Source organism: Suricata suricatta, chromosome 6 (assembly GCF_006229205.1).
Source record: "Suricata suricatta isolate VVHF042 chromosome 6, meerkat_22Aug2017_6uvM2_HiC, whole genome shotgun sequence".
NCBI lineage: Eukaryota > Metazoa > Chordata > Mammalia > Carnivora > Herpestidae > Suricata > Suricata suricatta.
The window spans coordinates 123,957,036-123,978,871 of record NC_043705.1 but is presented as its reverse complement, the minus strand read 5'-3'; the positions used below and the strand labels follow the sequence as shown (position 1 = coordinate 123,978,871).

At 40.9% G+C, this 21,836-nt stretch overlaps 1 protein-coding gene and 1 non-coding gene across 7 annotated transcripts in view; both read right to left on the bottom strand.

The window, feature by feature from the left end:
- Nucleotides 1-21,766, bottom strand: part of DROSHA (drosha ribonuclease III) — a 126,558-nt gene extending 104,792 nt beyond the window's left edge. For 2 of the 6 annotated variants that reach the window (XM_029941047.1, XM_029941050.1), the window contains exons 1-9: nt 21,681-21,766; nt 20,482-20,607; nt 19,513-19,577; nt 17,693-18,526; nt 13,206-13,298; nt 6,956-7,066; nt 6,492-6,723; nt 3,046-3,187; nt 871-1,025 (exon numbers count right to left, since the gene is read on the bottom strand). In XM_029941047.1, the coding sequence (XP_029796907.1) occupies nt 871-1,025; nt 3,046-3,187; nt 6,492-6,723; nt 6,956-7,066; nt 13,206-13,298; nt 17,693-18,526; nt 19,513-19,532 (1,587 nt within the window). In that variant the 5' untranslated portion in view covers nt 19,533-19,577; nt 20,482-20,607; nt 21,681-21,766. Of the gene's footprint in view, nt 1-870; nt 1,026-3,045; nt 3,188-6,491; nt 6,724-6,955; nt 7,067-13,205; nt 13,299-17,692; nt 18,527-19,512; nt 19,578-20,481; nt 20,608-21,303; nt 21,392-21,676 lie in introns of those variants that run through there. The other 4 variants (XM_029941048.1, XM_029941049.1, XM_029941053.1 and 1 more) reach the window with 4 other exon arrangements.
- Nucleotides 11,237-11,376, bottom strand: LOC115295108. Its single transcript, XR_003910331.1, has one exon. It is a non-coding gene; the product is annotated as a small nucleolar RNA SNORA29 (small nucleolar RNA).
- Nucleotides 21,767-21,836: the final 70 nt, after the last annotated feature.

Genomic DNA, 21,836 nt, shown 5'->3' with positions numbered 1-21,836 from the left:
TAATAAACACAAGTAAGTTTCAAAATGCATTCACAATTTTTAAACATTTCTGCTCAAATCCAAGAGAGCAAAAAGCACCACAAAATAGATTTCTGTTCAGGTACTCCAACTACATAAATTGTATCAAGAAAAAAACCATTTAGGTAGAGGTCATCTAACAAGAACCAGAAAAGCATTAATATAGAAAGGTACTTCATTTACAAAGTACAAATTTTAAATTATCTTTTTGTAGGTGTATGTTTTTATTAATCTTAAAAATATCATGTGCATTAAAGATACTACTTTTGCAAATATTGTATATTTGTAAAATAAAATCTTTTATAAAGATACTATTTGGTATTAAGTATTACTGCATAATAAAACAGTAAGTAAAAATAAAAATGATTATGTCTAGCTATGACATCATTGGCTCTAAAATGGTTAATAAGGAAAAGAACTTACAAGGAATTATGACTATTACCAGCTAAGAAATAGGCAGTCTTACAGGACTTATTGTTTACTATATTGGTGCAAGATACCTTCCAGATGAATTGCTTTTAAAAAAACCTACAAGTGCACTCTCCCTCAGCCTACCATTTGTCTCTTTCCGTTTACTGCAACTTTAATGAGGCAGCACCATTATCCTGCTCCCTAACATGGAATTTATAAACATCGTCAAACATGATTCAAGAGACAGCTGCTCTGGTGCTTATGCTTTGGTGCTGAACTCTGAAGCTGAAAAGGAATAAGCTCTGAGGGATGACACACAACCCTGAGAGTAAAATTCAGTTTTCATACCAGCCAACATGCATCTTCTGAGCCTGGAGTCATAAATGTGATGTGTGGGTTTGCAACCTTTGTAGCAAGAACACAGCATAAAAACATGCGCACCTGGCCTGGGTCGTTGTACCAAAGTTCATCATGAAGTCGGTCAGGATGAGCCTTTTTACGCTTGATTTCCGCAATGACATCAAAAACTTCAGAGTCTGAGCTGCTAGAACAGGTGCTGTCCTCATCAGACTCACATTCAGATTCACTGGAACTCTCTAATAGAGGGCAGGGGGAAAACAGAGAAGATGAAGAAATCTGCAATTGTTCATTCTTTCAGCAAATGTTTGAGTGCCTATTCCACACCAACCACTCTGCTGGGCAATACCAAAAAAATAACACAGCCCATACCACTAAGTCACAATCTAGTTAAGGAAACAATGAAAACATGAGTTTTAGAGAAAGACCTAATGAACAATGCCAAGGAAAATGCAAACCACAGCAGCAGCATAGAATCTCACAGTTAAAAAGGTGTAGCAGTAATAAATAAATAAATAAATAGGTGCAGTAATTCAGAAAAGGGCGGGTCTATCCTGACCCAGAAGTTCACTGAGATTCCTGGAAGGGGTGCGCGTGACCCAGGCACTTGGATGGGGCGGTGTTCGGCTGATGAGCAGGTAAGAGGAAAGGAATGCCAAGGGGGCACTCAGGCAAAAGCATGGAGGGAGGAGCATCGGCACTGCCGCAAAGGCCCCACAGAAAAACACCGGGAGATAAGGGGCTCAAGAGTCACGAATGTCAGACTGAAGGTTCTGAATACCAACCTGGAGATTTTAAATTATTTTCTCTCCATAGTAGCAATAAAGATTTTAGTCCTTGGAAGTGACTGGATAAAAACAGACTGAGAATTACGCTAAGTGATATAAGCCAGTCACAAAAAGACAAATACTATGCAAGTCTACTTCTATGAGGCACCTAGGGTAGTCATATTCATAGAAATAGAAAGTAGCATGGTAGTTGCCAGAGGCTAGTAGGAGGAGGGATTGGGGAGTTACAGGCATGGAGTTTCAGCTGAGCAAAATGAGTTCTGGAGACAGCACACAATGCAAACAGTCTCAATACTACTGAACAGTATACTTACAAAATGGTTAAATGGTACATTTAGTGTTATGTGTATTTTACCATAATAAAAAAAAAAACAGCCCAAGGGGTGCCTGGGTTGCTTAGTCAGTGACTCTGATATCAGCTCAGGTCATGATCTCAGTTTGTGAGTTTGGGCCCCACACTAGGCTCTGAACTGACAGTGCAGAGCCTGCTAGGGAGTCTCACTCTCCTCTTCTCTCTCTCTCTCATACCTCCCCTGCTCACACACTCTCTCTCTCAAAATAAACTTAAAAAGTATATTTATGAAAACACAGACCCAGAACTTATATTACTCCTACAAGAGATTAACATAGTACATCACAGCAATCAATCCCAACCCCTACAGGCTTGGATTCTTGAGTACTGCATGAAATAGTTGTTATTATCATCCTTCTTTTATAGATGGAGAGATGAAATCACTTTGCCTAAGGTCATATATCAAGTGGTGGAGCAGGGATTCGATCTGAGACCAGATGGTTCAGTCGGTGCTTTTACCCACCATGGACACTGCCTCTCAGCTGGGAGACATAATGAAGGTGGCAGATGAGAGCCAGAGAACATGGAAAGGGCAGGGGGAATGCCTCATGTATGAATGGCTTTCTGTTAGGGGCTAAGGCTGCAAAGTGGTGAAAAGCAGTTTCTATCCTCAAAGATCTCAGCATCTACTCGGAACCTCAGAATGCACATGAAAAAGTAGATTACTACATGAGAAAGTACTGGAAACTATCCGTGTGAGTTGAGAGAAACCTTCAATCAGAGCTGGCCTACAGCTGGCGTTTCCTCATCACAGCAGGAGCTCCCTGGCAGAGGACAGAGCCACAAGCGGATGCCTGCCCATTAGAGGCACGGGCGACAGGGATCAGGCTTCCGCTTCTGGTCGGGAGGCTGGACTACGGTCCTTCCTGATTCTAAGACTGGACAATCCTACAAGGGACACAACTGTTAGCATGCCTTACAGATGAGATCACTTATATGTCCTGCTGAATGTAACTAAGGAAATGAAGATCAAATTAGAGCAAGTTCCACTCTTCCACATTTTGCTACCATAGTTAAGGGAGGAAATTTCAGTGTATGACTCTCAAGAACACATCCCCAAAGCTGAGGTTTAAGCAATAACAAGAGGACAGGGTCTTGGTCTCGCAACTGCTAACTCACCCAAATCTTCATCTAGCTTTGTCTTGGGAGGCTCCCACGGAGGTCTAGCGGCTTTGGCCTTTTCTTGCCTGCTCCCCAGCTCTTCCTCAAATTTGTCATATAAGTCACGGAGCCTACTTGTTCCAACCACAGTAGAATCTCCCTTTGAAAAACAAAGGATCAATATTAGGAACTACATTAGTAATCACCATACCAAAGATGCCTACAACGTCACAAATAATCAAGGACTTGTAACAGCAAGACACCATTTCCTTCAATTTAACAAACATTTAAAAACAAAATGGCCAATGCTGGCAAGGATGTTCTGAATCACACACAACATTTATGGCTAACACAATCCTCAGAAAAATGTACTTGCCAACATTCAGAAGAAACATAAAAACTACTCACCTATGTCCTTTTGATATGACAAAATATATCATGACCCTCCCCACCCAAGAATTCATGTTTCCTAGGGAATATACATTTCCCCACTACTGAAAATCACTGATAGTCTATCTTGCACATCAACCCAATGACCAAAAATAAATATCTTTATGGAATGAGGAAGTTATAGGAGTAAAAAGCACAGCATGGGAAATACAGTCAATGACACTGCCATGGTGACACTGGCACCACATGGGTACAGATGGTAACGACACTTGTGAGCACAGTACAATATACTAAGATACTGAATCACTACCTAGTACACCTGATACTAATGTAACATTGTCAATTATACTCAAAGAAGTTTCTTCGGAAAAAAAAACCCACCTTAAATATCCCCTGCCCCCCACAAATATACCCAGTACAACACAGGAACACAGACACATGCTCGTGCACGCACACCCATACGCCCACACACTCCACAAACACAGGATTCTACAACACACTCCTAGAGGACACTCTCCACTTGTCCCTATTCTCTCCTCCCAGGCTGAAATCACTTTAAATGTCCATATTCTTCAACTTAGTAATTTCCAAAATGTAAAGACCAGACCTATCAGACAGTAAAAGCAAATTAAAGCAAATCATAAAATCTGCAGTTATCCCAAAAGAGGGTGATTGCTTTTTTAAAGCCCCACTTCATTACGGACACTGGCATTGCTAGGACACGGACATTCTTGCCACCTCTGTGCACCAAACGACAAAACACAAAGGCAAATGCTGGGCTTATAGTTTATTAGCCTTCTTTCTACACCAGTTTTAATATACCCATAAAAATATAAGGGAAAAAACTGCCTGTTTAAACTCTTTGGACCTCAGTGTCTTCAACTTTGCTATTTTATTTTAAGAATAACATCCATGGCAGCCACGTTCCCTTTCTTCTTTGCTAAAAGAACCATGATTCCTTTTAGATTTGGGGTAGAGAATTCTTGGTCTCAGGAAAATGTGCGCTCAACCAGACTTCCCCTCTGACCCTCAAAGATGTCCCTGTCTTAGTGCCCAGGAGCTGAATATATGTTACCTTACACAGCAGAAAAAACTTAGCAGATCTGATTAAGGTTACAGAATTTGAGACAATATTATCCTGGATTATCTGGGTGGGCCCAATCTAGTATGAGCCCTTAAGAGCAGAGAACCTTTCTCAATAGAATCAGAGGTATAAGGGAAGAAGAGGCAGGAGATACTCAAAGCACAAAGGACATGCGACCTGCACTACTGGTTTTGAAAATGAAGAAAGGGACTTGTGAGCCAAGGGATGCACATGACCTCAGGGTGCTGAAAACAGCCCTCATCAGCCAGCCAGCAAGGATATAAGGACCTCCATCCTATAGCTACAAGGAACTAAACTGACTATAACCTGAATGAGCCAAGAAAACAGATTCTCTCCAGAGAGGAACACAGCCTTGCTGCCACCTTGATTCAGCCAGCAACACCTAAGTTTGACTTCTGACCTACAGAGCTGTGAGATAACAAATGTGTGCCGTGGAAAGCCATGAAGTCTGTGGAAATTTCGTTATGGCAGCGATGGAAAAGGCAGCCCTGGGAAAGACAGATGATGCAGTTCTGGAGAAGGGATGGAAGGAAAGCTCCATGGGCACTCTGGGCCCCACCCAACCCTGTTCTTGCATCCTGAGTCTGGACAAAAGTGTGTAAGGTCATGACACCTGCAGTCACCCTGCAACCCCAGGGTGGATGCTCCAAAGGTAGCAGACAGCAACCTAGAGCCCTGGCCATCACTGAGTCACTAAATGGACACCAGCCACCACTTCCTTCCAGACAACTTATTAAGGAAAACAAACCCAGCTCGCAATTTAAGTCACAATTAGTCAAGTATTATTATTTACAGCCACATGCTTAACTGACAGATACCTTCTTTCCAGGACTGTTTTGAGACTTAAGTAAGATGAGAAGCACAAGTAAAGTTGCACCATAAAATGCTCAGCATATGAGCTTTCCTTTCCTGTATCACATGAACCATGACTTAAAACCCTGCTCTGATTTATCAAGTAAAATATCACAGCACCATGAGATTTCTCAAATTTTTTTCCAAAGACGAGAGTCTACTATTAAGTTCTCTATAGATAAGAGCCCAAGCCGAGTAGAAGCTATTTCCACAAAATTCCAAACAGAATGCTCTTTTATCTAATCCCATGCACTAAATCTAGCATCTCCAAACTCTTACATCTCAGACCTACAGACGATCATTCCTTCACTCATCCATCTGATCAATGAGCATTATTCTGCGTCTACCCTGTGGCAAATAGGCCTAAATTAATGGGAAGGAGTCCTAACACCTACCAGGAGAAAGAGACAGACTAAAAAGAGAGTGACCAAAAATAAAATGGAGATAAAAGATGAAAAGGAAAAAGAAATGAGCACATGAAAGAGGAAGTCATGAAATCTAACGCAGCAATGACTCCACATGGGCTGCGGAGTGCAGGAACCTCCTCTTGGGCACCATGTACACAGAGTCTCTCGAGAGCCCATGAAGGGTGACGACGATCCCTGCCATTCCACGAAACCAGCCCACACACAGGAAACATCCTGTGGTTATCTGTGGTCAAGGTCAGACTTGTAACTTACAAACTCAAGGTCTTCCTTGTTTCCCATCATGGGGAGAAAATATACACACTAACACACAACCACAAACTGCAGAAAGCAGTTATGTGTGAGAGCTTAGAAAACCACCATTATCAAGACAGTGTTATCAGTGTTATAAATGCAGAACGAAGAGATACTTTAATCTACTGCACCCTTGCCTTGGGTTGTGGACGACAGCTTTGGTCTACAGCAGTGGTTCTCCCCTGGGGAGAGGGGTGGAGGGCATCTGGCAATGTCTGAAGACAGCCCTGGGATCACAAATGGGGAGGGGTTCTACTGGCATCCTGGGCACAGAACCCAGAGATGCTGCCCAACATCTAACAATGTGCAGGGTGGCACCCACCACAGAGAATCACCCAACTCCCAATGCTGAAGATGCCAAAGTTGAAAAACTCTGGTCTACAGCTTCCCAGACCTACCACCTGATCCATGGGGTCACTTGAGTAGTAGTTTTCTGAGTGGGTGCATCGAATCCACACAGGCTTAAGAAGTTCTTCCTCCTCCTCCTCATTCTTGTCAGGCAGCGTCTCCTCTGGCTCTTTTTCCTTGATTGAGGTATAATTCTTCTCTTTGCCAGAGCTCTGGCTGTCACTCCATCTGTCTTTTTCTTCCTCCCAACGAGCTCTCTTTTTCTCCCTACTTGGGGAGCGACTTTAAAAGGAGGCAAAGGAGGCTAATTATTTAAAATGTTCTTATGTTGTAAAACTATTCTATTTCACCTGTTCAGTTCCTTTTCCACCTAAAATAAAAATGCCATACCAAATCACCATGTTTACTTTTGTTAAACCAGCGATTCCCAAACACTAGTCTGGTGGCATCAGAATCACCTGAAGTTAGCTGTTTAAAAATACAAATTCCCAGGCCCTACCCCAGATCTACTTACTGATTCACAGTCTCCGGGGGTGGGGCCCAAGAATCTGTATTTTTAATAATCTCCCCAGGTAATTCTGGTGTGCATCCAGCAGGTTCAGGGACAACCGGCAAACCATAACTCCTAGAAGAGAAAGATATTTCAGAAATATTTGAAAACCTCCACATATGGACAATCTCAGCAATGAGAATATTAGTTTTAAATCCTCCACAGCTTGCTATGCAGAGCGGGGGGGGGGGGGGGGACACGGCTTCACAAAACACGGTCTCAACTTGCCATAAATTAGCCAGAGGACTGTAACCTAAGAGAGAATCAGTTACATCATCCCGAACCATCTCTCTGGAAGCTCATCCTTGAGTTACTACTTAGTGAAACACCACTTGGTCTAATTCTGATCCCTACAAATACTGATATTAACTCACTGAAACGGGATAAAAACAATTTGATCTCCTTGAATTTCCAGGGCTTGATAAGGGCAAAGGCCCATCCTATGTATGTGTTTAGAAGGAAAAACTGAAAGGATAGATTTTAACTTGAGATCCAAAAATTTAAATGCACCATATACACCCTGAGAATCTAGCCACGGAGAGTAACTGCTGTATTGGTGTTATGGCTGCCCCTTTGCAACCACACTAACAAAGTCACTATTACCAAGAAAACTTACACCTGGATCAAAGTCACCAATTAACTATTCTCATCAACTCTACCACTTAACTTCTAACTTTATGACAGGGAAAGCGTGAGTATATAAGTGTGTATACAGGGGAAGGGAGGGTGAGTAATTAGAAAGATTATATATATTGATTACTTATTGATATAACTTCTAAATATTACAATCATTTTGTTACTAGAAGTTCCTGTAAAGTAAAATGCATAAATGCCCACTGCAGAAAACTAATAAAGCTTTAACAGAAATAAAACAAAATCATCCATGAAACCACTAAGAAATCACTGCTGTATTTCACAAATGTGCTAAAACATAAGGTTATGACTATATATACATAAAAATATACACATTTTAACAACAAAAACAACTATAACCTGCCCTTTTCAAAAGAAAATCAGGAATAGCCTTCAATAAGCATCCATTCCTGAACCACTTTTAATAGGCACATATTATTCATTTATACATGTATGCCATAATTTAACAAACCTGATCACAGTCATTAAGGTTACCTTTTTGTGCCATCATAGACAATGCCACTGTGAATACATTTGCGTTCTTTGCACACCTGCCAAGTTATTTCACACAAAGAATGTGCACTTTTTTTAAGGCTTCTCTATAGATAGGTAGTACTGGTCTAGACTACAATCAAAAACCATGCCCGGAGTTCCCATTTCCACACATCCTGTCAACATGACTGTTTTTAATCTCTGCCATTCTGATGAAAGAAATGTCTTATTTAACTTGCGATTTTTTTTATCACCACTGAAATAACATTTCATGTTCACTTCATTTATGAACATCCCAGTCACACGCTATGCCAGTATTGTTAAAGTTAGTACAGTCCTTTTCATTTATGGAAAAAGGTTTTTTGGTTGTTTTTTTAAAGATAACTGTCCTTCTGGGATGCCTGGGTGGCTCAGTCAGTTGAGCATCCAACTTTGGCTCAGGTCATGGTCTAACAGTTCAGGAGTTCGAGCCCCTTATCAGGTTCACTGCTGTCAGCACAGAGCCTGCTTCAGATCCTCAGTCTCTCTCTCTCTCTGCCCCTCCCCTGCATGTGCTCTCTCTCAAAAATAGATGAACATTAAAAAAAAAGATAACTGCACTTCTGTCAAATGTAATGGAACCTTTTCCAGTTTTCTGTTTTCCTTTTAATTCTATCTATTGCTACGTATAATTTAAATGGCCAAATCTAGAGATCTTTTTTGTTTATGCCACCTGCTTTAGTGTTATGTTTGGAATCCTTCCCCTTCCCAAAGTCAAATACTTTTCCATTTTCTTCCATTAGTTTTTAACATTAAATTTTTTTTGGCCACCTCTCTAAATCTAACTTCAGTTTTTTCCTCCATAGGTCTTGTCAATTGCTGCCACATAAGTTTCTCCTTTGATTTGAAATAATTTTATGACAGATGTAAATTTTTATATATACTGGAATTTTGCTGAATAACTGAAATATTTTATACCCATATCAAAGTGTTTTAGTTATTATGGGTATAGAACATTTTAATTTTACTCAAGTATCCCTGCATTATTATTTTTCATTATTCCCATTTCTATTTTAAATCATTATAAAGTTTTAAAACCCATAGTTCAACTGATGTTACCTTATATGGTAGATTATTTTGAAGAAAACTGGTATTTTTACACCACTGTCTTCTACTCCCACTATGGGACTATAGCATGCCCTCCATTCACTTATGTCATCTTGTCATCAGCTTCATTGATAGTTTTCTTCACACTGATCTATATTTTTTAAGTTTATTAAGATATTTTATTTAAATTAAAATTTCTATAGTGAATCTACAGTTTTTCCCCATTACATTTTCTTAGGTGTTTCTGGTATTAGGAAGGATATTTTGGGGTTTTTTTTAGCTGATCCTCTTGAATTTTCCTGCTTATACCATTAGCTAATAATGGCAACTCTTAGCTCCCACTGGTATGGCTTGGTTTGTTTGTATGTTTATTTTAAGGCTTATGGCAAGCCAGACACTCTGCTAGGCACTTTACTGACACTCACATTTAATCCTTAGAAGAATCCTATGAGGCAGATATGAACATCTCCTACAGAGGAAACAGAATTAGAAACTGCATCACTTACCCAATAATCCAAAGCTATTAAAGTGAGAGTTAAACGCTAATATGGTTGTTTGACACAGGCACTTTGACCTATACTAAAAAGCCCATGAAAAATTTACTATTATTGTCAAGAAACATGGGCAAAAACATCCGTACTCCATTTCTCTAAGGAAGGTGTCTTGAATGGTGGTCAGGGTTGCCTGTTGTGAATATCAATTAACATTCTATTTTTTTTTAAACATTTTGAGAGGGTCATTTCAAAACAGGGGCAAAACATCTTTTTTAGGTAAGTGTCTCAGGCACTCCAAACTTCAAAACCCAAACTTCAAGTTGTTTCTTAACAATAAGCTATACTAGAGGCTATGATAACTTTCCTTCCTTTATAGTATGTACATCTATGATTTTAATTTCCTAATCCACTTCATTAGTTGGAACTCACAGGATCCAAGTTTCTGCCTTACCCAGAAGCTACTGGGCATAGGAAAAGAAACCACTTGACTGAAGATGTTTTTTCCAGCACTCTACATTAAAAATCACCAACCTGAGATGGGTCCTCAGTAATATCTACCAACACAGTGTCTGGCTTTTCTTCCTACCCGTCTCTCCTCCTCAGGCCCTTTCTCACTGAACAAACTCTAGTTAATCTCATCTAAGCCATGGCATTTAGTATTTCCAGCTGGGATCTCTTTTCTGGGCTTCACACCTGTGTACCCAATCAACTACCGCACAATGTCACTTGGTTGTCTCACAGATTCTCAAATTCCACATGCCCAAACTGTACTCCCCTTGCATTTTTCTTAGCGTCCCCCACCCCCAATGGGGCCACCCACTGGACTTCAGGTGCTGACTCCTCTTCCCACTCCATCAGTTATCCTACTGACTTGATCTCACAAATACCTCTCGTTACGTCTACTGTTCCCCATTACCGCTGTCACTGAGCTAGTCTAGGCACAATCACTTCTTATACGGAGCACTACAAAAGCTCTCTAAACCAATTTCCCAAGCTCCAGGGTTGACTCTCTCAGACCCACTTCTCCACACAGCAACCTACACACATGCTCTTTTCTCTCCCTCCACCATCCCCTTCCCTAATACATCCCTACACACACTTCAAGTATCAACTGTAAAAATGGTAAGATGTCAATATCTCTGACTCGCCAACACTGAATTTTCGCTGTTGTGTTTCCAGGGCAACATGTAATTGCTCTATCAAAAGCACTTCTCACAGTACTTAACTTTCTCATTCCTATAAAGTGGGGACTCTTGTGAATGACTGTTTCACTCACACCAGTACAATACCCGGCACACACAAGAAAGCACTGTTTTTCGTTTGTTTCTTGATTCAGTTACACAATGTTAGGTGACAGTGATAGGAAATGGAGCCTCAATCCTTTTTCTAACTTTATTGGGAAGGCCTGAAAGGTTTCAACACTAAATATTTAGACTCTCCTGAAATGGTATCAATCACGTTCATCATAGTATTCTCTACCATGTTAAAAAAGTCTGCTTAGATACCTAGTTTACCAAAGTTTCTTTTTTTCTTTTTTTCCAATGTTCTGTTCAGCCATTTCATATAGGAGGAGGACACACATAAATCCTCCCTCTTCAGATCATGGCAATTTTAATCTATCCCATAAGCATAGCCACCAAAATCTATTATTGGGAGAAAATGTGGTAGTCAAATGGGAAATAAAGTTTCTATTTATAAAAGGATTCTGAGGACACCTGGGTGGCCCAGTTGGATAAGCATCCGATTTCGGCTCAGATCATGATCTCGAGGCTTGTAGATTCGAGCCCTGCGTCAAGCTCTGTGCTGACGGCTCAGAGCCTGGAGCCTGCTTCAGAGTCTGTGTCTCCCTCTCTTTCTCTCTGCTCCTCTCCCGCTTATGCTGTCTCTCTCTCTCTCTCTCAAAAATACATAAAAGGATGCTGGGTCTATTTTAAATATCTAATAGACAGGTACAGAGATAAAATCTACAGATTTTGACACAAATAATTAGTTACAGATGTCCTAATACTAACCTATTGATCAATGCAATCTTGGAATAAACTGTTATTTTAACACGCTACTGAAAAGTTGCATATCCATATTCATAAGAGAGATTGTTTTATAATTTTCTACATTGAGTTAGGTTTTGCCACCTCTGTTTTCCCTTCCATCTTCATTACTGTTCTAGAACAATTTAAAACATTTTTGGAAGTGGTACAAATACAACTTTTTCCCTTTTTTCCATAGCTATTGGCCTATTAAAACTTTGTTTCTTGTGTGAAGTTTGTAATTTTTGTCTTCATAGAAATCATTCCATCACATCCAAGTTTTCAGATTTTGTAAATATAGTATCTGTACTTATATCAACATATTATACTTTTTAAATCCCCTTCATTCTTATGATACATTCTTTCTTATATCTAATGGAATACATGTTTCATTTCCCATTTTTTAAATTATACGACCTTTCAAAAAAGTCTTGCATTTACTTTCAAATATTGTTATACTGCTAGAGTTTTTTTGCTATTTTATTAATTTCTTTTATCTTTAAATGCTTTTCTTCTTTTCTTATACTCTACCAATTTGTAGAGCCAAGTGACCAGACAAGAATTACATCTGCATATTTATATATATGAATATAATCTTATATATAGATATTTATATAGTTACCATTCATCTGGCACTAACTTTGGACCCAATTCTAAGTGTTTTTACATGTATTCTCTCAATGATTCCTTACCACACAAAAAGGCAAGTAAAACTGCTCTTTATTTTAGACAAAGACACTGAGGCTTAAAAAAGTTAGATAACTCTGCCCAATATCAAAGTTGGGAGAATAACTGACCCCAAACCTGTCAGATTCCAGAGTGCTATTTTTAATTACCATTACATAAGACCATTAATTTTACCTCTTGATATAGAACAGGTTATACCCTGTAAGTTTTGGTTTACAACAATATCAGTGTCATTCTTCTAAATAAAGTATGACTGCAATTATATCTTTTTTCTGAAACAAGTAAATTTGAGATCATAATTATGAATTTCCAAGGTTTTTTTTTTTAAGCCTTGAATTATTGGAGTGCCTGGGTGGCTCAGTTGGCTGAGCATCCAACTCTTGATTTCAGCTCAGGTCATGATTTCACGGGGGTTCAGGGGTTCAAGCCCTGTGTCGATAGCACAGAGCCTGCTTGGGATTCTCTCTCCCTCTCTGCCCCTCCCCCACTCACATTCTTCCTCTCTCAAAAAAAAAACTTTAAAAAGCCTTGAATTAGTAACATATACAGTTTTGTAGCAAATGAGGTCAGAAAAAGTGGCCTGTATTTTTGGAAATTTATCAAAATTTTCCTTGTGTATCATCAATCCATCTTGAAAGTTAAGGTTTTTAAGTTACTGGCTGTTTTAGCTTTTCATAGGGCATTTTGGACAGACTCTTAGGCTATTTTGAAGACTTGGTGATACTTGCATAAGCACAAAACCTAAATTCAAGGAGAGAATCCTATGACTTCTTTCAGTGTCAACTCCTTGCTTACCTTCCAGATCTCTTATACTCTTTTTTGTAGGACCTTTCCAGAGATGGTGATCTTCGGCTGTCCCGGTGCCTGTGTCTCTCCCGTTCCCGCTCTCTTAAAGGAATTAATACACAGAGCTGTTTTCAACAGAAAGACTCAAAACACCATCTCTTTTCACTGAATTAATTCATCTTCTAAATAAATGGACCTCACCTAGGAATATTTCTGGCTATGGGAGGAGATTTTTATTCATCATTTATTAAAGAATAAAGGAGGTTTTCACTTTACAGAAGTTAACTAACTTGGACATTTTGTGTTGTTTTCTTTGAAGAAAGAAGTCATACTTGATGCTAACCAACAAAGGGATTTCTCTCCAGAACTTCCAACCAGCCAATCCTTGGTTATTTAACCTACAAGGAAAACTTTAAAGGACTCTACTACCTAGTGATTACTAGAAAACTCTAAATTTCATCCATTAAATAAATGTAAATTAAAGCTTTTATAGTAAAAATTAAGCCAAGGTTCTAAACTCTTAGAGAGCCTGAGTGGCTCAGTAGGGTAAGCATCTGACTTTGGCTCAGGTCATGATCTTGTGATTCGTGAGCTGGAGCCCCGCATCAGGATCTCTGCTGTCTGCACAGATCCCTCTTTGGATCCTGTCTCCCTCTCTCTCTGCCCCTCCCCAACGTGTACACATGCTCTTTCTCTCTCTCTCTCTCTCACAAATTAAAACATTAAAAAAAAAAGGCCTGAGTTATAGTTCTAGATCTCATTAACTCCATGAGACTATGTCACTTTACCTTTAAATACTGTTTTCATCTGGAAACAACTCTAAGTGGAGACATTGAGTTTACACAATATAAAACAGAACGAGGGATTTTAAAACCTTTCAATGTAAAATGGGAAATTAATAATAACAATAATAATGTCTGAGTCTGTTTAATAAGTACAATGAAGATCTTGAACAAAACTGGGACTCTAGAGTGTGTGAAACAGAACTAAATCTAAAGGAAATAACCACCCCATCCGAGCATGGGGGAAAAAAATGTTGTATTAGCCTGAGTCCAACAAGAAGATGATAAAAATGTCTGAAATCAAAAAAAAAAATACCCCAACCTATAGCCAAATAGAAGAAATGTAAATATACTGAAAATCATAACTTACAAAACTGATTGAGAAATGTAACTGTTTCGATATTAAAACAGAAAAAGGTTTTTTCATTAAAGGTCACCCCCTCCTCCAGAAAGTCCTTTGAATAACACTTTTAACATATACCTAAGCCTCAGGGAGACACCAGCCGTCTAAAATAAAGCAGCCAGAGCTTGGGATTCTGCATTCTTTATCTCATATATTTCTAAAATTACAGTTTACTGGGGCACCTGGCAGGCTCAGCAGGTAGAGCATACAACTACTGATCTTGGGGTTGTAAGTGTAAGCCCCACATTGCATGCAGAGGTCACTTAAAAAATAAATAAATAAAATGACAGTTTACTTTTAAGCAGTAAAATCCCAACCACTGAGTGGTACCACATGACAGACAGGATGCAGTGCATACTGACATGGCAGCTGAGAAGAATAATTGCCAATAATAATTTCCAAATAAAACCCTATTGAAAGGACACTCTTGATTTTTTGTGTGTAATTTAACATCTAGGCAACAGAATTTTGCACTTGAGAATGACACTTCTGATGCTGATTGCTACCTCTGAGTTGGTATAAACTGAAAAGGCCAATATGGATGTAAGCCACATCAGTAACACTATACAATGAACCCATTTAAAGCAAGAAAAACAACGTTTGGGTCACTCTTCCAAAGCCTCTTCTTTGGCTGCAGGCACTGAAATACAGAAGGTGTATAATACTAGCTCTCCAATGGTCGCACACTGCACTCACAGGACAGCTCTGGGATTATTGTGCTTTAACACCACAGTTATAGGAAGCCACTGCACCGGTCCTACAAAACCGCAAAACAGTGTGCTCAGTGCACTGCCTCTGCGGCGGCTTCTTTGCCCGTCCCCCAGAGAAACCGGATTCTTTCATGATAACAAATACATAGATCCACTTCTTCACAAACTTCCTCTAGAAACAGTTTGTCCTAAAATAATCTTGTAATTAGTATTCAACCACATTTTGGAGGAGAAGAAAAAGAAGATGGAATCTGAAAAAGGATAGATTGACTTATCCTAAGAAGTAAGGGGACAGGTAACCAGAGAATAGACTATAGTATTTGCATGAACTTGACACAATTTAATGCACAAATTTGTGATGGTTTGTTTTTCTCCAATATACTTCTAGAAGTTATACTGGGACTTCACACGCCCCATTTTTATTTCACAAAAATATTCCATATAAGACAGGTGACTGGCACTCTCCCTAAGACCTCAAAGGGAGGTCTTAATACTGTGGCCAGGACGCTAAGGCAGCTCCAGGACAAACACCCACCAAGACATTACAAAATAACTCCGACATAAAAATAAAGGCCATGTAGAAAGATGAGCTAACTGCCTAAGTAGGTGCTTCAGAGTAAAGGAGCTACAGTTTGGGATAACGAAGGGTGATCGGAGGTCACTCTCAGCATTTCACGTCACGTAGGGACAGAGATCTCAGTTGTCAGCACATACGAGTTTCTTTAACCAAATACATAGCTCCAAACTAAAACCTGATGCAAGAATATTTTTACGGAAGAATTTTACAGAATGTTTTATAGCAGAGCCCTAAAAACTTCTCTAATTTGAGCATCCCAACACAGAAAAAAGTACCTTCTAGAATGCTGAAGTTTGCAACAAAGTGTGTCCCCAGAAAAACAATTATTAACAGTCACTTTAAAGTCTAAGAAAAATGATTAACACTTTTCAGATCAGATTTTCACCACAAAATTATAAAATAAACAATCACAGCCTCTGCTAATTAGTCCATCACAGAATTACAGACAAAACTGACAAGAGACATAATTCATGCTGAAAATATTTTTTAAAGTCTACCAACTCTCAGTCAGCTCTGGCCCACCAGAAATCAGTCATCCCTGCAGGAAACAAGTTCCCTTCTATCCTCCACTGGGCGTCGGGGAGAGGAACGAACACATTGTCCTTCCAACCTTGCCACTCCCTTCAGGACTGAGAATGACCACCAGCACTTACTGGCGAAGTGTTCAGTCAGAATCAAACCACCAGCCACGAGAACATGGAAACCGAGAAGTGAACTGATGCCACGGCAGCGAACGCCAGCTCTCTACAGACCCACACGGGGGGCCTGGGGAGCGCGAGCAGCTTTAGCACAGAAGTTCCACAGGACAGTGAAGACAAACACACCACAAGGGACAGAGAGAGAAGCACCACTACTAGCTCGACCTCCGGAAAACTTGAGTGATACAAAGAGTTTGCAGAAGGTACAAATTCTTTGGTATGATTGTTATCTACATATTTTTACTTTTCCATCTACACCAGTGGTTCTTAGACTTTTGGAGAAATAGACTCACACCACCTCTCGAGAGTCTGCTGTAAGCTACCAATTTACTTACAGAAAAACATGCATACACATAAAATTCTGCATATTAATTTCAGAGCATTTCTACAAGCCCATCTGCAAATCACAGTTTAGAAATGCCTGCTGGAGGGGGTGCCTGGGTGGCTCAGTCAGTTAAATGTCCGACTTTGGCTCATGTGATGCCCTCATAGTGCATGGGTTCAAGCCCCATGTCGGGCTCTGTGCTGACAGCACAGAACCTGGAGCCTGCTATGAGTTCTGTGTCTCCCTCTCTCTCCCTCCCCTCATGCTCTGTCTCTGTCTCTCAAAAATAAACAAACATTAAAAAACATCTTTTAAACAAAAAAGAAATATCTGCTGGAAACCTTACTTCCTTGTATATGGACATATTTGGTCTTTTGGAAAAAAATGTAATCTGAAATGAAACAGTGTTTTTAAAATATAACTTTCTTCAGTATGAATACACTTCAATGCAATAAAACAAGTAAGAAGCTACTTTGTAAACTTTGATGTGTAACTAATGTCATCATGTGTTACAAGGAAACAAAGCAAGGCAATTAAGTAAGATACAGTCCCATTTATTCTAAAAACCAGAAAGCAAGTTCTGCTTAACCAGTTTGATTCCTAATTGATAACATACAAAGATCAATACCAAAAGAACTCAGGTGCTGTAAGCTGATATGGTGATCACACTAAACAAAAGTATGATAATGCAAAAAACACACAAAAAGATAATACATGAACTTTCATTAGCTCACCATTAAAATGTCAGCTCTATTATGCAGAGGGGGCAGCTTACACTCACTGAAATGAATCTACATTGATAATTTTGAAATGCTTTTCAAAAGTGGCTTTTTCTGACATCACTTGTCAGTTGTCTCTCCCTCTTTAAAACAGCCCAAAACATGCATTTTCCCCTTTATAATCAAAATGCACTGTTGGACCTTTTTGGTCTGGCTTGCTGAGAAGCCCAAATGGCCTGAGTCTGGGCCTCTCAGCTCATTATAAACACACACGTGCTCTACCTGCTCCGCTCATAGCTCCGGTGACGGGACGGCGTCCTCCCTCGGTCGTAGTCTGATCTGTAGCGGCTATCCTGTCTTCTCCGGTCAGGACTTCGGCCTCGTTCCCGCCGATCCAGGGACCGATGCCGCTCACCTCGCCCGTGACTGTGGTCCCGGTGCCTGTGATCCTCGTAGTGCTTGAGCCTTTCTGGGGACCTTCTCTCACTGGGAGCTTTTGGGAGTGGGTATGGAGGGAGGTGTCTAAAATGAGGACTACTGCTGTTATTAGCATTGGGTGGGAAAGAACTAGGGTTGTTCTGGAAGCTATTAAAATTGGGAGGTGGAAAATTATGGTGTGAGTATCCTGGAGGGTACTGATAATTGACCTGCTGTGGCATAACCGGAGGTGGTGGAGGGTGGGGCATGGAAGGAGGGGGCATCATGAAGGGGAAAGTGCCTTGTCCAGGAGGTGCTCCCGGGACTGGGGGGTTATTAGGACAGGGCATCGGAGGCGGCATAGGAGGAAAACAGGGAGGCACTGGGAAGGGGGGCCTCATCTGGTGGTTGGGGAAGGGGGGCCGGATAGGGCAGGGGGGAAGAGGGCCTTGAGCTGACGGAGGCATGGGTGGAGGGAAGGGCACAAAGTCTGGTCGTGGAGGCAGAAAACTGGGGGCTGGAGAGTTCGAAAACGTCGTGGAAGGGGCACTTGGAGGTTCGTATTGATATTGCACAGGAGGCTGCTGAGGGTGAAGTAGTCTCAGATTTTGGGGCCTGAAGGCTGGGGCTGAGGGTCTGGCTCCATGTCCTCCTCGCCCTCGGGGACACCCTCGTCCTGGGTGGAATGACATTCTATGACTTTGTGGGAAGAAAGAAAAAGAGAAAAGGGAAGAACCAAAACTCACCATAAACCGGGTTTCACAAATGCCTGACCATCTTCAAGAGCAACTGACAGACCCCTTCAGCCACGGGAATATTCCACCCATCTAATGCTGAGTTCCCTGTAATACTTCAGAGTCCTCAAGGCCAATAAACTCCTCTTCCCCTCTTTCAGTCCCTGGACTCTGTCACTCCCTAAAACTGTTCCTCGAGAATGATCAACTCAACATCCCATTGTTTAACCATCTGCTATTATGTCCTGGCTCGGGCTCCCAAAGTCTGAACCTTGTCGTGTCTTCCCGCCCACACACCCCACACTTTCTCCACCTGCACCAGTACCTTCCTGTCTTCACCTCCCTCCACATTCAGCAGAGACTCTGCAAATTCAATATAACATGTCCTAAAAAGAATTAATGTCCTTCCCCTCCAAGATAGTACCACCGGCACCTCTTCTAGTGCTTCCTGTCTCAATAGATAATAACATGTATTGGTCTTCAAGTCCTACAACAGGGAATTATCTGACAACTTTTCCTCTCTTACCCCCTTTAGCCAAAAATTTATTTTAAATTTCCATCATTTCTGCTTCATAAATACTTCCTGAGTTCATCCCCTTCACACCATTGCCCTGGCTACAATTATAACGCCATTGCTGGCATTTCTACAATCACTATTACCACCTACCAGGCCTCTGTCAGGTTCACTGCTCTCACACGTGGTGCTTCTTCTTGGCAGGTCCTTTAATTACAATTCACACACAACTAATTCCACCTTTCGTGTTTGCCTGTGCCTCAGACCTATAAGCTCCATCAGGGCAAGGCTCCGATCTAGGTTCCCAACCATTACGTGACCCATGTGAACACATTTCCTCCTCTCCCCACATACCTAAATCCTTCCCACTCTCTAAGGCCAGTGTTTCTTTCTCTCTGTTCTTCCAAAACCCCTGCCATGACTGTCACACCACTCACCACGTATTGCCTTGCATCATGATGTACTGTCTGATAGGTCACATCTTCCACAAAGAATATAAACTCTGAGAACAAAAAGAATAAGAGACAAAAATGTTTCCCAAACTGCTAATGTCCACAATTAACTTTGATTTTTGCATTCCCTAATACACTTAACAAAATCATGTGCCCCTGAATTAAAGTTTTCAAGTAACTTTTAAGATATCCTTATCAAAGTGAGACTAGCAATCAAAGTCAAACATAACTATAACCTTGTAAACACAACAGTTATCCTGGATTTCATTCTCAGCTCTTTCCACTGAAGAATTTTGTGAACATGAACGACTTTCCAAATACTTAAGCTTCAGCAAAATGTTTTTAAAACTCAAATAAATATTAAGTGCAAAAATCTTTAATGTAGAAGCATATTCCTAATGTCTAACTAAAGAGTCTTACCGATGGGCTTAAGGGAGATCTTCAAAAGGCTTACGAAAATAATTTCAGATTATCTAGCCGTACCTATTACTGTGCTTAATAACTAGTAGGCACCAAATAACAACAGATTCATAATGATTATTCAGTCTAAGACCTTCATGATAAACCTAGCGCTTACACAGTTGATCTTGCCACCACAGGCTACTTACGGTTCATGGTCAACAGAATCTAATTCAAACTCCAAGTTTGGCACTTAAGGCCCTTTACAACCTGGACCTAACTTCTTCCAGGCTTACCCTCCATTACCCTACCCATGAAGTGCCCATCATCCCAGATTTCCCCAGGTGCTTAACATGTCAAATGCTAGCACCCAGCTTGTTCTTTGCTCCCGCTCTTCTAAAATCCCCTACTCGATTAAACTCCCCCACGGAATCTCCATCTACCTACAAATACCACCACTTCTGTGAAGCCTTTCCTAGCTCTCTTTAGAAAATAATCCCATTCCCTCTAGCCTTCCATTGCTTAGTTTGTATTTAGTCCTTTTACAGCACTTACCAGAAATTGCTTCATATTACAGCCATGTGTGCACATTTCTAACTTCTCCACTAGGCTGTTAGCTCCTTGAGGACATGGGTTGGTTCACATTTCTGTAACCTTCACAGCTCCTCCTGGCAGAACATCCTGCACACAGACGATCAATAAATGTTTACTATCTCACCGATGGCATATGTTTCTACGTTGCTACCGTACATTTCCCTTTCAAGTATATCCAAGGCGTATTTGCATTATCAAAGCCAGACAAAGAGTGGACCTGTTCACTGACTCACGCAATATTCAATAAGCCTATACATGTTGCAGGCCCCGTGGACTCAAAGTTGAGTAAGACACACAGCCTGCAAGACTCAACCTCTGAATCCACTTACAAATACATTTCTTTAAAAGAAGGCAATAAACACGGAGAAAAGAGTTCATTCAACACAGCGTCTAGGGGAATGCAAATAAGTACTGGACCTAGAGGTGGGAAACAGGAACATAAACACTCTTGTACAGTGTGTAATCCTTGAATTTTCAGGATTAGATCCTCCTGGATGTTTCTATACAGCGAATATCTCAAAATACTGATTATGAAACGGACATATTAAAGGCATGGTCAGGCTATGTTACGGATGAGAATTTTAATTCAAAAGTTCAAGGAAGTCACTGCAACTGTAAAAGTAACTATTTTCTGAGTATGTCAACTCTTCGGCTGCTGTTGGGAAGCAGAGAAACTGAGGGAACTGATTTGTACAGTTACAAGTCCAGGAACATTAGGCAACGCTGAAAGAGTTGCAAAGCGTGCAACTACGTTACTAAGAACGCCTTTCCCCCCACTTGCACCTGCAGGCCAGTCCCCTTCGTCCACCTGATCTGCAGTTCCGGCTTTCCCTGTTTGCATCTCCCGCCAAACAGTGAGCCCCACGAGGCAAGCGCTGGGCTCCCGGTCTCGCAGCACTCCGCGACCCCGGCGGCCCCAGGCCTGGACCACCGCCTGCGTTCCACAAATGAATGAAATTGTCTCATTTTTCATTTCTATTTGTTTGCGGGATTCAGGCCTAGGGTCGCTTTTTTGCCCTTCGCTGCAGATCTGAAGAGGGGCCACCCGACTGTAACTCAAAGGCGCCTCTCGCCCCAGCCCCGGGCGTCAGCCTCGTTTAAACCCGCACACGCGAAAACGCTCTGTCTTCCAACACCCGCAAGTTTCCCCTTTTACCTACAAAAGACTCTCGGGCCGCGAGGTTGCCGTCAAAGCAAAGACAGGATTATTCTACAGCAGCCAGGACTGTAGCGCCTCCCGCGCCTCCGGAACAGGAAACTGAGGAAATTAAAAAGCAAACCGGAGAAAGCTGGACGGCTACAGAGAAAGCTTGTAG